The sequence below is a fragment of the Ursus arctos genome, unplaced genomic scaffold, assembly GCF_023065955.2.
Source record: "Ursus arctos isolate Adak ecotype North America unplaced genomic scaffold, UrsArc2.0 scaffold_18, whole genome shotgun sequence".
NCBI lineage: Eukaryota > Metazoa > Chordata > Mammalia > Carnivora > Ursidae > Ursus > Ursus arctos.
Genome location: NW_026622852.1, coordinates 55390226 through 55404332, shown reverse-complemented (window position 1 = coordinate 55404332; position 14107 = coordinate 55390226). Strand labels below are relative to the sequence as shown.

The window sequence follows — 14107 nt, the reverse complement described above, 5'->3', positions numbered from 1 at the left end:
GGAAATCTAAAGTTGCACCACAGCCTATGGAATATTCGGCTGTCTGTAAAATGATACCTCTTGAGTAATGTTTTAAGGACAAGAAATATGCCAGTAACAAAGAGCCAAGCTGTATTTCAAAACTGCCAAATGCAGTGTTCAAAGTCACGACCACTGAACTATCCTAGGTTTACATTTTACTGGATGATCCAAGCAGAGAGCAGTTAAGGCCGCTGTCCGATTTTGTATCTGCAAAGCCCTCCTTCAACCGTACTCTGCTCCCAAGTATTACACAGGACGCGGGGACAGAACCAGTGATGTCAACGCCACATTTATAAGTATATAAAAAATAGTTCATGTATTGTGAAATAAGATAGCACGTCATAGACTGCCTTTAAAAAAATGTTTCCCCAAACCTGAATCAGAGTACCATTGTTAGACAGTCATTAGGAAAACCAACGCATGGGAATTCTAGCATTCCTCAGTGAGAACTTCAACCTCCTGTTTTTAACCCTGAATTATTCCAAAGTGAATGTATTACTACTTCAATCACAGGAGGAAACCAGCTTTTATTTTCCCATCTGCATTTCTTTTACTGCTTTCATGTTCCTCAGAGCACCCTGAACATTATTATCAATAATTCAGCTTCTGACAAATCACCCTTAAAGGCAGGACAGATTACAGCAGCCTAGCCTCATATATCACTAGAAGGAACATGCAGTGGAAAATAAGATTCCAACCAAGCGAAGGCTGCCTGGTTAGCTTTATTCTTCCAGTTGACTGCCAGGTTAATGTTACTAACCATACAGGCGCCTGGGTCGTTCAGTCGGTTAAGCGTCCAGCTCTTGGTTTCAGCTCAGATCATGATCTCAGGGTCATGAGACTGAGCCCTGATTGGCTCTGCACTGGGCGTGGAGGCTGCTTAAGAGTCCCGCTCCCCCACCCCCACACAAGCAGCACGCTCTCAAAAAAAAAAAAAAAAAAAAAGGTACTAACTGTAGTCTTCAATGTCCTACTTGCACTACAGAAGTGGGAATAGAGGCCAGAATAGACAATTTGCGGGTCAGGGAGGCTGTGTTTTTTACAGGGGCAATTTCATGGGGGAATTGTGCCTTGTGAATTGATGGTGAATAGAACAAGATTCTCCATATTATTCCAGAATGGGAGTCCACTTGGGTGAAAAATTGCTGTGTGCTTTTAATTAAAGGCTTGAAACTTAAGAAAAAAAAGAAAAAAAATAATAGTAATAATAAAAATTTAAAAAAAATAATAAAGGCCTGAAACTACCCATGGTGCCAGACTCTGCAGGAAACCCAAGGGGCCAGGCAGCACTTCCCCAGGTTCTGCCCTAAAACAGGAGAAAGCAGGTCTTTGGGCCAGAGGTAGCCCGACGCAGGTCAGGTGATGAGTGTCACAGTTCCCCACGGAGCCGCACATGGAACCACAAATCAGATTCTTCACTTTCAAGAACTGCTCCGGTCAGGTGCACACCGTCCTTTCCTTCAGATATCTCTCTTCACCCCTCCTGTTCTAAAAGCCTCTGGCGCGTTTCCATAACTACTTCCTCCATTATTTCTGGCTTTAAGAGGTCTTTGATCTAAAGAAGAAAAGAAAAAGGTATTTGTTCAGAAAAGAGACCAACCATAAGCAGACATCCAAATGCAGAAACCAAGCATGGCTGCCATAAACTAGATGCCTTTCATTTTTTTAAGGATTTTTTTAAAAGATTTTATTTATTTGAGAGAGAGAGAGATCATGCGCACACAAGCGCACGAGCAAGGGGAGAGGCAGTTAGAGGGAGAGGGAGAAGCAGGCTCCCTGCTGAGCAGAGAGCCCAATGTGGGGCTCGATCCCAGGACCCTGGGATCATGACCTGAGCCAAAGGTGGACGCTTAACTGACTGACCCACCCAGGCACCCCTAAGATTTATTTTAAAGAACACAAGAGAACACGTGAGCGGAGGAAGAGGCAGAGAAAGAGGAGAGAGAATTCCAAGCAGACTGCGCTGAGTGCGGAGCCTGACACGGGGCTCCATCCCATGAACCCAAGATCATGACCTGAGCCAAAATCAAGAGTCGGAAACTCAACTGAATGAGTCACCCAGGCGCCCCTCTATATTCCTTTACTGGAGGCTAAGTATCTCAAGATGTGACCTGCTAGAACCAGCTTAATGAACCACCAAGATTCTCTGGTTTACGGCTGACAGGAACAAAGACATGATTCTTGGCATTCACTAAATAGATAAAGCTAAAATTTGGGATGGGAAGATGAAGTCCACGGAGTCGCTGTCATAAACTAGTCCTCCCCAGCACCTCCATCCCCTCAATCCTTCGACTGACACTAGACACCGAGGATCTTACAAGTATCTCGGGGAAAGATCTACCGACACTCGAAAGGGCTGTCCGCAGATCAGTCCCCACCGCTGGACATGGCGAAGGTACTGGGAGATGTGCCTGCAATCCCTGAGGAAGCACTGGAGCAGACGATAAACCCACAGCTTACAGATGGATGAGGAAGAGGGAAGGCGTGGCTGGAGTGAGTACCTGGTGTGGAAGGGATGCCTCGTAGCAGTACAGGATGCTGGTATCATACAGCATCATCCTCTGGGTGACCAGCGAGACGATGCAGTTCCGGAGCCGGGAGATCACCTCTCGGTCGGCGAGGGAGACAGGCTGCCAGCGGAGGCAGTGGGAAACACAGTCAGAACCCAAGTCAGTGAACAGTCACAGCAAAGCACAGAAATCATTTATAACTTTAATCCTATCACCCCGAGACTCCAAACCAATCAACTGCTAACTCCAAGGGAGACGAGAAAGGGTGGCTCTTCGGCTACTGTGACCCTGCAACCTACCATCCCTGCCAAATGGAGATCAAACCAGTTCCATTTCCTCTCTTCAGAAAAGGAAAAGATGAGACGATGTTTGTGAAGACACTTCAACAGAGACTCGAACTCCCCCAGACTACAGCAATCACACGGTTTAAAACCAGACAGCTCTTGGGGCACCTGGGTGGCTCAGTCGGTTAAGCGTCCAACTTGGTTTCGGCTCAGGTCACGATCTCAGGGTCACAGGATTGAGCCCCGAGTTGGGCTCTGCGCTCAGCACGGAGTCTGCTTAAGATTCTCCCTCTCTCTCCACCTCCCGCCCCTGCTCGTGCACGCTCTCTCTCAAATACATAAATCTTTAAAGAAAAAAAAAATTAAAAAAAAAAATTAAAACAGCCAGCTCCACCTGCCTCAGGAGCACAGCGAAGACGCAGTCCCACTCCGCACTGACCGCAGCAGCGGTGTTTACTCACCTCCAGGTTTGCAGTGAAGCCCCCTGCGTCCTCTTCTTTGTGCTCAGGTGTTGGGTAGATCCAGATGAAGCCATTGTTACCCAGAATCACTGAGGCCCCACAGGGCAAGTCATGGAAGTGAGTCTTCTGCCGTTTGACCAGGGACGGGGAAACCTGGACCAACACCCCCTGGCCTAGCTAGAAATACAGCATAACCAAAGTCACCGGAGGGTCATGAGTGAAGTGTGTGAAAAGCAGACCACAGAATACACGCCCTCGTTACAGTGGAGTCAAGGCCACTCCTGTTAATGACTGCAGTCACCTGTGTGTGTACACATGGTAATTACTCCCATAGGGCACTTCTGGATCCAGACTGTTGACACAGCCCACGAGAAGGTGACTTTCTATACTCTTCTCTCATTCCCCTGCTATTCCCATCATTATATTCGAATCTGGGGTTGGTGCACTGGAAATCAGGCAAGCTGGAGCTAATGAGGACATAAGCCTGAGCCTCTTGCAGGCCAAGGTGCACGATTCTGTTCCACCAGCTACCTACCTTGCCCGGGACACGTGTGCTGCCGGGCCAGGCGAGTGGCCAAGGGCTGGGTGCAAATCCATCCCTGGTCGTGGGAGGGCAGCCCCGAGTCCCCATCCCACGGACGGAGGGTCTGCAGCAGCCAGGCCCAGGAAGGTCAGCACCCAGGGTATAGCTGCTATTCCAACTCCTGCTCCAAGGCTGTGAGCATAGCTGACTAGAGCCACTCCCCAAGGGAACGGGCTTCTGTGCCCCTCAGAAAATGAAAACGTTCCCCCAGATAAAGCCAAGAGACTAATCAATCATAATCTGTTTTAGAAAGTATGCTGGCATGGGGTGCCAGGGTGGCTCAGTTGGTTGGGCCCCCGGCTTTTGGTTTAGGCTGGGGTCACAATATTGGGTTTGTGGGATAGAGCCCCACATGAGCTCCCTGCTCAGCGGAGAGTCTGCTTCTCTCCCTCGGCCCCTCCCCCTGCTCACATGCACTCTCTTGATAAGTGAATCTTTAAAAAAATGTGCTATCATTAAACAGTAGAAGCCTCAATAATGTAACTTCATACAAGAAAAGCAGTGACATTTCATTTCAAGGCTCAAGTGGCAAACCAATCTTTCCTAGTAATGACGTCCATTTTATTGACTGGACATTTGTCTAGAGCCAAGGCCATCAGGTTTCAATATGACCTCTCTTGGCTCCTAGTACAGCCTCTCAGGATTGGCCCCAGTTCCAAGCTGCAGCGCCTCTGGGGAGTGAGCCGAGCCAGCAGGGCCGCGGGGCCCCGGTCACAGGAGCTCTTCTGCCACAACACCTCCTCAGTAAGAAGAGAACAGAGGTGTCGTTGGTGACAATGCTACTGACCCATGACCACGTGAACCAGCTTTGTGGGTCGCCAGCCCGTCGTGCTTAACTTCTGGGGTTCTTTAGGGCCGAATTCCAGAGACCACTGGGGATGTCAGAAATGGATATGAAGTCTCAGTCAGAATCCAGGAATAGCGAGAGCCCAACTTACTTTGCCGTATTTCAGACTCCTCGTGTGCAGAGACACAGCTCCGTCAGAGAACACTGCCTGCACCTCCGCCTGGCCAGGGTGATAAAGGAACACACACTCTCACGGCACCTGCCTTCCCTGGGGCCCTGGCCCCACCTCTCCATCCTTTCCTCCCATCCCCAACGGTCCCACTCGCAGCCTGAGACAGACCCAGAGGACATCACTGCAACCTAACTTCTCCCCCTTGGTTCTCACAAATATCTCGACGTGAACAACACCTTTTCTACTCCCTGCATAAAAGCTAGCATGGTTAAGAAAATTTGAGTCTAGCTTAAAGCATGGGCCACTGTAAGTGATAAAACCTGAAGAAATGACTGAGGCAGCAGGTCTGAACAAGGGCTGGAGAGTTCGGTTGGGCTAAGGAGATGGAGGAAGGCTGCTACAGAGCCCGTGACACTCGATCTAGGATCCAGATCCCTGCCAGGACCATGTCTCCAGGCGGAGACATATGATCGAAGCCCCGTTTCCCAGCTCCATATAAAGCACAGAAATGCTGTAATCCAAGGTGCAGGATACACTGATAAGATCCCCTTCCTGCAAGAAACCTCTCATAGCCAGCTCGTCTTCTGCAGATCTTCTCCTCTGAAATACACAAAGCAATGACGTGACTTAAGTCAGATCCTGCAGAAAGATCTCTGGAACCAGCCACAGTATTCAGTAGGACACTAGAGTAGGTAAGCGGTGTCACTCAAGGAACACCAGAGCGATCACCGCCACTTTCCCCCCTACAGGCCTTCCCACAGCTCCTCCTCTCCCTCCCTCCTCTGGGTAGTATTCCAACTCCTTAGTGCTACTGAAACCCCTCCCAATCACGCCCAGCCTCCTTTTCCGCACACCCCGTCCATGGCAGCCCTCCATGGTGCAGCAGGACCAGACGACCTACGGCTTGACTCTATCTTTACTCACACATTTCCCATTATCTCCGATTCCCTGTGAAATTCCATCCATTCTTCAGGGATCCACTTTAACGCCCCTCTTTCCTACAAGCATCTCCCAGTGAAACCACTCACTCCTTCTGTACAATCACATGCTTGTTTATTCTTCGACTGCCTGGTATTTAGATCCGTTATCTCGCTTCCCCGCTAATCTGTGTGCTCTTTCAGAACTCAGCCAAGCCTCCATTATCTTGCATTCTCCAGAGAACCTAGCAGTGAGCCTCTCTGTACAGACATGCTGGGTTGAAGATAAACCACGGCTTTTTACAAAAGGCCGCCCCTTAGGTACTGCAGTTCTCTGGAATAAACAAATGCCATTCAACTGACGAAAAGCTAACCTAAACACAACTTTTCAAAGGACACCTTCACTGTGCAAAGCTGATACACCCAGAAAAGGAAAACCAGCACCAAGCATCTGGGAGCTTCTCTTCCAACTCTCTTTCGGGATCACTCCCCACGGTCGTTCCAGGTCCTACCACATAGCAACTGCTGCTTATGCTGGGAGGCCTGGGCCAAGTGAAAAGCCTATGTGTACATCCAAGAAGCAAATCTCACAGCAGACAAACAAGAATAAAAGACGCAACCTCAGCATAAAACAGAGTTCTCCAGTGGAGCAACGGACCCCAGAGCTTTTGCTAGCAAACTCTACAGTACTGGCCTGGAGACCCTTACCAGCTCTCCTCCAGGAAGGTTCATGGATGACAGAAGCAAGACTGAATCCAGCCTAGAGTTGGTCTCCACCTTCCATCTCTTCTGTTGAACCTACAGAGAATTTCACAGTTGGACACAAACTCCAGGGGCAAGAGCTCACATCGTCAGTGACCAATAAGCCCCGATACAACAAGCCAACTGTTTACATCAAAGGGCACATCAAAGAGCACATAAGGGCACCTGGGTGGCTCATCTGCCTTCGGCTCAGATCATGATCCCAGGGTCCTGGGATGGAGACCCATGGGGCTTCGTGCTCAGCGGGGTGTCTGCTTCTCCCCCTCCTTCTGCCCCTCCCCCGACCCCACTTGTGTTCTCTCCCTCTCAAATAAAACCTTTCAAGGGAGGGGCACATAAGAGTCAAATGCAATGTATGCTCCATTTGCATAACTACAGATAGAATGACTACCCCATTCATTCAATCACCAGCTTGCTTTTACTTTGTAAAAACCAAGGTGTTATGACTTTACCTCTGTGATTCTCCCCACCACAATGTCTCCTACTTCACCATTATATCTGAAAGATAGAACAGGTCATCCATCAGTGAACAGACCTTATTACAAGACTAAGCATCACTGGAGATTTAAGTTCAACAGGACGAGGGCCTGGATTAGGCACCATGCTGAAGTATGGTAAATTCACATAACGATGCCTTTCTGACGGATCTCCAGGAACCGGTAACTTTAAACACTCCTCCATGTATAAGGTCCCCATTAACTATCCCTGGACAAACCATTTATTCCAAGTAGCTCCTTAAGCCTGAAGCCCCTGTTTTGTTAATTACGTGACACTGATAAGCATGGACCATTTCCTGGTGGGCTCTGGAACACAGATGGCTTCTCTATCAGCAGAGGAGGAGACTGAGACAGGACCCCACCCAAACCAGTCCACTCATGGTCTCCCCCACCCACAGGGTGCTCGACTCCAGCCCCTGTGCTCATTTCTTATCCCAATCCTAATGATGACGTGTTCCATGCTGAAGGCTCCAGCCATGGACCTCTTCTCTGTTGGCCCACACTCACCTCTTGCTGAGCTCACCCAACCTAAAGGCTTTAAACACCACTGATGACGATGCCATCTGGAATTCCAGACTCTAGTCAATTGCTGGCTACCTATCATCTCTATTTACATGACTGATAGGCATTTCCAAATGTCACCAACCTAAAGCAAAGCTTTCCAGCAGCCCCCTCCCAAGCCCCCATCACAAACTGGTCCTTTCCCAGCTGGCAGGATCTCAGTAAATGGCAACACCATTCCTCTAGATGCTCAAGCCAAAAATCTCTGGAGGCTCTGGAGGAACACTTGATTTCTCTCTCTCTGTCTCACTCCGGGACAAGTCCAGCACCTGATCCTACTGGCCCTACCTTTGAAATACACACAGAAATAAAAGGCATCCAATTGGGAAAGGAAGAAGTCTATTCACAGACATGGTGCTATATATGGAAATCCCAAAGAATACAAAATCCGACACCCTCACGTGAAAAACAGAACAAAACAAAAAACTCAGAACACAAAATATATGCAAAATCAGCCATTACTCCCCACTTCTGCTCTCATAGTCTAAGCCACCATTACTTCAGATGATGGAAACGGTCCATTAATCGGCTCCCTAAGCCTGCCCCTGCTCCCCCTCAATCTCTCTCAGCAGCCAGAGTGATTTTATTAAGACAGCAGTCAGATCATGTCCCTCCTCTGCTCCACCCCTTCCAGTGGCGTCCTAGACTACTTAAAGTGGAAGACAAAATGCTTATCAAGGCAGGCTGCCCACCTCGGCTCTCTACCTGCATCTGCCCCTGCATTCCCCCTTGCTCACTCTGTTCCAGTCCCACCGGCTTCCTTTCTGGGGCTAACCTTTATTGAGCCCTTCTAGGTAGCAGGTCCTGTGCTAAGTACTTTACAGGTCCCATTTCAATGAATTCTAATGAGAATCCTACAAGATGGATCATGCTATTATTCTCATTTTGCAGAGGAGGTAACCAAGGTTTGGAAAGGTTGGGTAATGCGGGGAAACTTCTAAAGCCCACACTTGCCTATAAGCACCTATACCCTTTCTATATTCATGTTAAAAATCACAGACCTACTGAATGATAAAGCAGGGTGGGGGACTTTTGTAGCAGAAAAGACCTGGCTGTATAACATAAATGACACAAGAAAGAGAATACACACCTTTTGTTCTCACCTGGTTTTCAAAGCTTTCACACAGATCAACTTGTTTACCCTCTCCACTGAGCCAGCCACAGATGCAATGAGCTTCTCTTCCCCCATATAAGTTCCATGGCCCCTGTTTCGAGAGTAGGATACAAGGGTAATTCTTGAGATGACCTCTCCCTTCAAGAACAATGTATTCCTAACAGGCTCCTCCTGCTTTATAGCCTGGCTTCTCTCTGTGCCCCGAACACTCCCTGAGAGAGAGCTGCATAGACATCTCCACTTGTCCTACTCAAAGTCTACTCAAATGTCACTTTCTCCATCAGGCCTACCTTGACTACCCCATTTAAAGCAGTCACCCACCCTGCTGCCACCACCCCACCATATTCCCAACCACATTCCACTTACCCTGCTCAACTTTGCATTTTCCCCACTGAATTTATCACCAAACATACTAACTTGTTTGTTGTGCTTATTGTTTATGTCTCTCTCTGTTGACATATAAACTCCACCCTGACAGAGATTTCTACTTTGATCACAGTTGCACTCCAACCGCACATAATACAAATATATGCTGAATTCATGAATGAAGGACTGACACTTAAGATTCCTTAGGATCCAATAACCTCAAACTAAAAGGCTAAAGAGCAATGTCGTAAATGCTGTACCCTCCTACCACCAAAAGGCTGAAATACCACTAATGTTTATCTGATAGTGATACAATGGTGTTTTGCTTTTCTTCTTCTTTTTTTTTTTTTTAAGAGAAAGAAAACGGAGGGGGGGGAGGCAGAGAGAGAGGAAGAAAATCCCAAGCAGTCTCCACGCCCACCGTGGAGCCTGAGGTGGGGGCGGGGGCTCGATGTCAGGACCCTGAGATCACACTTGAGCTAAAATCAAGAGTCAGACGTTTAACTGACTGAGCCAGGCGCCCCGCCTCTTTTTCTTAATTATTTCCTTATTTAATTCTCACTTCCCTACCAAATAGTTACTGTTATTATCACTATCTTACAGATAAGGAAACTGACCTCGGAGAGGAAATACAACTTATAAACTGTGATGGCGCAGGGCTGAAACCCCAACTGCCTGGATCAAGAGCCTGCTCTCTTAACTACATGTATTGTACTGCCTTCGGATTCAAAATGTCGATTTGAGTGCATGTAGCACAATATATTGTGTATGCCCTAAGTCCAAACAGTTACTCATTTCAAAACCGAGCACCTGGCTAAGAGATGTCCCGGAGAGAAGAGGCCAAGTCAGGAATGCCCACTGTTCCCTCATCTGAAAACTGGGAAGAGGCCCCTGCTCCTAACCCTTCCCAGTTTCGCAGGTCTCCAAGGGAGAAGGCGAGGAAGGCTCAGAGATCACGGCCTCAGGCAGAGAACCCAGGAGTCTTTGACACCAGAGGTTAGGAGAGAAGGATTTCCAAGGACTGAGGCAAACGCAGACGGGGACACACAAGGTGCATAGAGTAAGAAGCACGAGGACTCGGAAACAAGGGAGCTGGGATGCTCAGCTGTGCCCTGCGTCCCGCGGGTACTTAGATGCAAGGGAACAGAGGCCACGTGCAGACAGCCCAGCCGCCGCCCTTTGGGGCCCCGAGTCCCCAAGTCCCCACGTACCGCATGAATCCCGTGTCCGTGGTGATTGTGTCCCCCGGAACCACCAGATGTTTTTTAGTATCGCGGCCCACGCTCTCGCTAAGAAGCTTGCGAGCCACGGGAAGCCTCATCTCCACCGCCATCTTGGCGCCAAACAATGGCGCAGGCGCAGTCCGGCCAGGAACAGCGACTTCCGTCTACGCAATTCCCGGCCGTCGCACGGAGGGGCGGGGCAGGGCGGACCTCAGAGCAGCCGCCAATGGGAACGCACAGTCTGGCGGCCATGTTGACTATTGGCAACCATTTGGCTAACATGAAGGGAATGAGGGAGCCAAGTTGCCATTTTTACTATTGGCAAGGCTGCACCTGTGGAATACTGAAATCTCAGGTTGCATGGCGTTTGTTTGTTTTTTTACCAAAAATCTCTCGTAATCATCATCCCATTTATGGGTTACCAGAGTTAGGGATAATTGAGAAATGGGCCTGTGAGTTTCCTTCCAACTCTAAGTTGCTAAAATGTGATTCTTTGGCGTGAGAGAGCTCAGGAGGTTGGGGAGGTGGGATCTACAGAAAATACTAGTTGGAAAGAAAAAAGAGGCCCTTTTCATACTGTTCCTCGTAGCCCCAGTATTCTACTTTATTGCGTCCTCGTGGGTGCTGGTGCAGCACCAAACAGCCACCTCTACCCCCAAACAGTGTTCCAGATGCTGATTCTGTTCTTTCTTAATAACTTCTTTTGAATAAGCTGAGTTACTCTAACTTAAAAAGAAAACTCCCTGAGAAAATATGCAGACCTTGCAAAGCTGGCCTATTTTGTAAGGAGGGCAGGTGCACACATAACACAAAGATATTGGCTTATATTTACTCATACAACAAATTGAGAGTCTCCAGGTGCCAGGAGCTGTTCTAAGGATTCAACGGTGGACAGACAGATGTATATATGGTTTTATCTCCGTGTCCAGTTAATTTTTTTTAAGATTTTATTTATTTATCTGAGTGAGAGCAAAAGCGAGAGAGATCACAGAGGGAGAGGGAGAAGAAGACACGCTGCTGAGCGGAGAGCCTGATGTGGGGCTCAATCCACGACCCCAAGATCATGACCTGAGCTGAAGGCAGACGCTTAACAGACTGAGCCACCAAGGCACGCCCTCCACATCCTATTTAATAGGAGCATTTCCCTCCTCCCTTCTCCCTGCCTCCCCCTACCCTCTCCCTCCCGCTAGCCCAACATGGTTTATAGCATCCACGACAAATTGCGTTTCACCCTCAGGGAATTGGAGCTGATGATTATGCACAGGGAACCTAAAGAGAATTAAAGAATTTGCATCAGCCTCACACACTATGCTCAGTAAATCAGGTCCACTGCCTCCTGAAGATCCATCAGACCAATTGTTTACTAAACCTCCAAAAGGACAACATTTCTTTCTAAGCAAAGCTCACAACTACATTTGTCAAGAAAGCCAATCCTGCAAGGCAGTCAACAATATAAATTCCAGGGCTCCACGGGTATCCGGGTATCCGCAGGCCAGACACTGGCCCTCCTACCTGGAGGAAGGGCTAGAGCTACCAAGTGTTGAGAAGGGCCCATCTGTTGAGTCTGGCCTCTGCCATAAGAGGGCAGTGGTGTCCTTTGAGCCAGGGTAGCGCAGTATGTTAGGGAGCTAGGCCTGGGAGTGCCCCTAGACCAAGAGTAGGCTACTCTTAATATCATCCGCTTTCATCCCGGGAGGAACAGACATAAGCTCATCCCCTCCCATTCTCAGAGCACCCACATTTACGGGGCCTGTCACAGCAGTGAGGTTATGAATACTGTCTTAGTATAGTGGTGGATTCAGTCTCTGTTGAGAGCCGGCTTCCTGGTTCACAGACAGCTGACTTCTCACTGTTTCCTCGTATGGCCCAGAAAGGGTGAGGGGAGTCTTTGGGGTCTCTTTTACAAGGCATTAATCCCGTTTACAAGGGCTCCACCCTGCTACCTAATCACCTCCCAAAAGTCCCACCCCCTATACCATTAACTTAGGGATTAGGATTTCAACACATGAATTTAGGAGGGACACATTCAGTCCACTGCAGATACTTTTTTATAGAGGAAGAAACTAAGGGCCAAAAAGGACTAAAATTCACAGGGTGGTTGGTGGCAGGGCCAGTGTTCCCTCCCACTGCACCTGCTTTACCCCAAGGCCTGCATCATTTAGCAAACCTTTCTCGAGGGCCTTGTCCTTTGCCGGATGCTTCCCAAACACATGCTACTTATTCCTCGAAGTTGGCCCAGCCCGGAGGTAGGAATTGCTACTCCTGCCAGTCCCTTGGGGGTCTCTGAGTCCCACAACAGACCTGCAATTGGGACTGACACCCAAGACTCCAGACTCCCCACCAGTGCTCCTCTCTCTGCATCACACTTGCCTCTTCATACTGCACGGACAACTGGCCACCCGGAAACAGAGTGCACGTCCTAGAGGGACTCATTAGGAATATGGATTCCTTGGGGCACCTGGGTGGCTCAGTTGGTTAAGCGTCTGCCTTTGACTCAGGTCGTGAACCAGAGTCCTGGGATCAAGCCCCGCATCAGGCTTCCCGCTCTGTGGACTGCCTGCTTCTTCCTCTGCCTGCCACTCCCCCTGCTTGTGCTCTCTCTCTGTCAAATAAATAAGTAAAATCTTAAAAAAAAAAAAAAAAAAAAAGAATATGGATTCCTGAGCCCAAACTTGGGCACTGAGGTGCTACCAAGGTGGGGTCTTGGAAGCCTATGAACATGTGTTTAACTCCCTCAGTGATTTTAATGGCCTATCAGGTCTAACATTCATCAACTCCCCCTACATCCATCTACCTCCTATCTGTGCACTTTCCTCAGGCCACTCGGTCATCTCTCACCTGGGCACCACCTCCAGGCTGGTCTCCGGGATTCTACATTTGCCCCTCCTACCACCCAATCTCCATGCACAGCCAGAGTGAACTTTTAGAAACACATCAGGTTAAACCACATCACTGCTTAGAACACTTCTGGCAGCTTCCCTTTACACCAAGAATAAAATCCAAACTCATCTTCGCTGGGCCCTGACTGTCTCTGAGCTGGCTCTCCTCCTAACCCGACCCCTTACTCCCTCCACTGCAGCCAGATGCACTGGTCTCACCTGCATTCCGTACACACCACTCCGGTCACCACCCCAAGAGATCGGTGCACTTGGGGTGCTCTCAGCATGGAATTCTCTTCCCTTAGGTCTTTGTGGGGCTGGCTGGTTCTCCTCACTTAGAGCTCAGGTCAACTACCACCTCCTCAGAGAAGCCTTCCCTGACCACCTTCCTTCCCTGACCACCTTCGCTGGAATAATCCTCGGTTCCTTTTTTTTTTTTTTTAATCACTCGATCCTGTCTCATTTCTTGTCACTGAATGTTGGTGTGTGTTTGCTTATTTTGGGCGGACTTCCTCCACTAGAATGCCAGCACTCCAAGAACCAGGGACTTTCTGTTTTGTTCATTGTGTATCCGTGCTGGGAACTGAGGCTCCTTCCAGGGTTAACCATTCCCTAGAGGTAGTTAACAACCGGCCCCGGGGTGTGCCTTTCAGATGCAAACCAACCAATCAAGAGCCCACACTCTCAACCACCTCCTAGACCCAGCTCACTCTGGGCCACTCTCCACCTGCCCTAATCCCACTGCGGGGCCAGGTACCAGACAAGCAGGGACAGGCTCTATGCTTCAGAGCCCGCAAAATTATCCCCATCAGCCAACCCTAAACCTGCTTACCCGGCCTCACCCGTTCTTTCCCCTGGAAACCATAGTAAAGCCTCCTTCACACATTTTCTCCTTGCGCCCTCTGTCTCCTGATCGAAGCTGTGGGCTTCCCCGTGGGCACCTGCGTGGCCTGCCCTGCCTCCTGTTTCC

At 49.0% G+C, this 14107-nt stretch overlaps 1 protein-coding gene across 1 annotated transcript; it reads right to left on the bottom strand.

Moving 5' to 3' along the window:
- Nucleotides 1–294: 294 nt before the first annotated feature.
- Nucleotides 295–10418, bottom strand: EXOSC2 (exosome component 2). Its single transcript, XM_026514194.4, has 9 exons — nt 10247–10418; nt 8659–8760; nt 6950–6995; nt 6444–6533; nt 5353–5418; nt 4798–4866; nt 3277–3453; nt 2523–2651; nt 295–1576 (listed from the first exon to the last, which is right to left on the bottom strand). Exons 1-9 carry the CDS (start codon nt 10366–10368, stop codon nt 1496–1498), a joined length of 882 nt encoding a protein of 293 aa, XP_026369979.1. The 5' UTR covers nt 10369–10418; the 3' UTR covers nt 295–1495.
- Between the last annotated feature and the right edge of the window lie 3689 nt (nt 10419–14107).

Bases quoted from the DNA above. Each gene is read 5' to 3' on its own strand.
- EXOSC2 (XM_026514194.4), bottom strand. From the start codon at position 10,368: ATGGCGGTGGAGATGAGGCTTCCCGTGGCTCGCAAGCTTCTTAGCGAG. The intron at 6,996-8,658 runs GTGAGAACAAAA...TCTATCTTTCAG, and splicing joins GTGAAAGCTTTGAAAACCAG to ATATAATGGTGAAGTAGGAG. The intron at 1,577-2,522 runs GTACTCACTCCA...TTTCTTCTTTAG, and splicing joins AGGCATCCCTTCCACACCAG to ATCAAAGACCTCTTAAAGCC.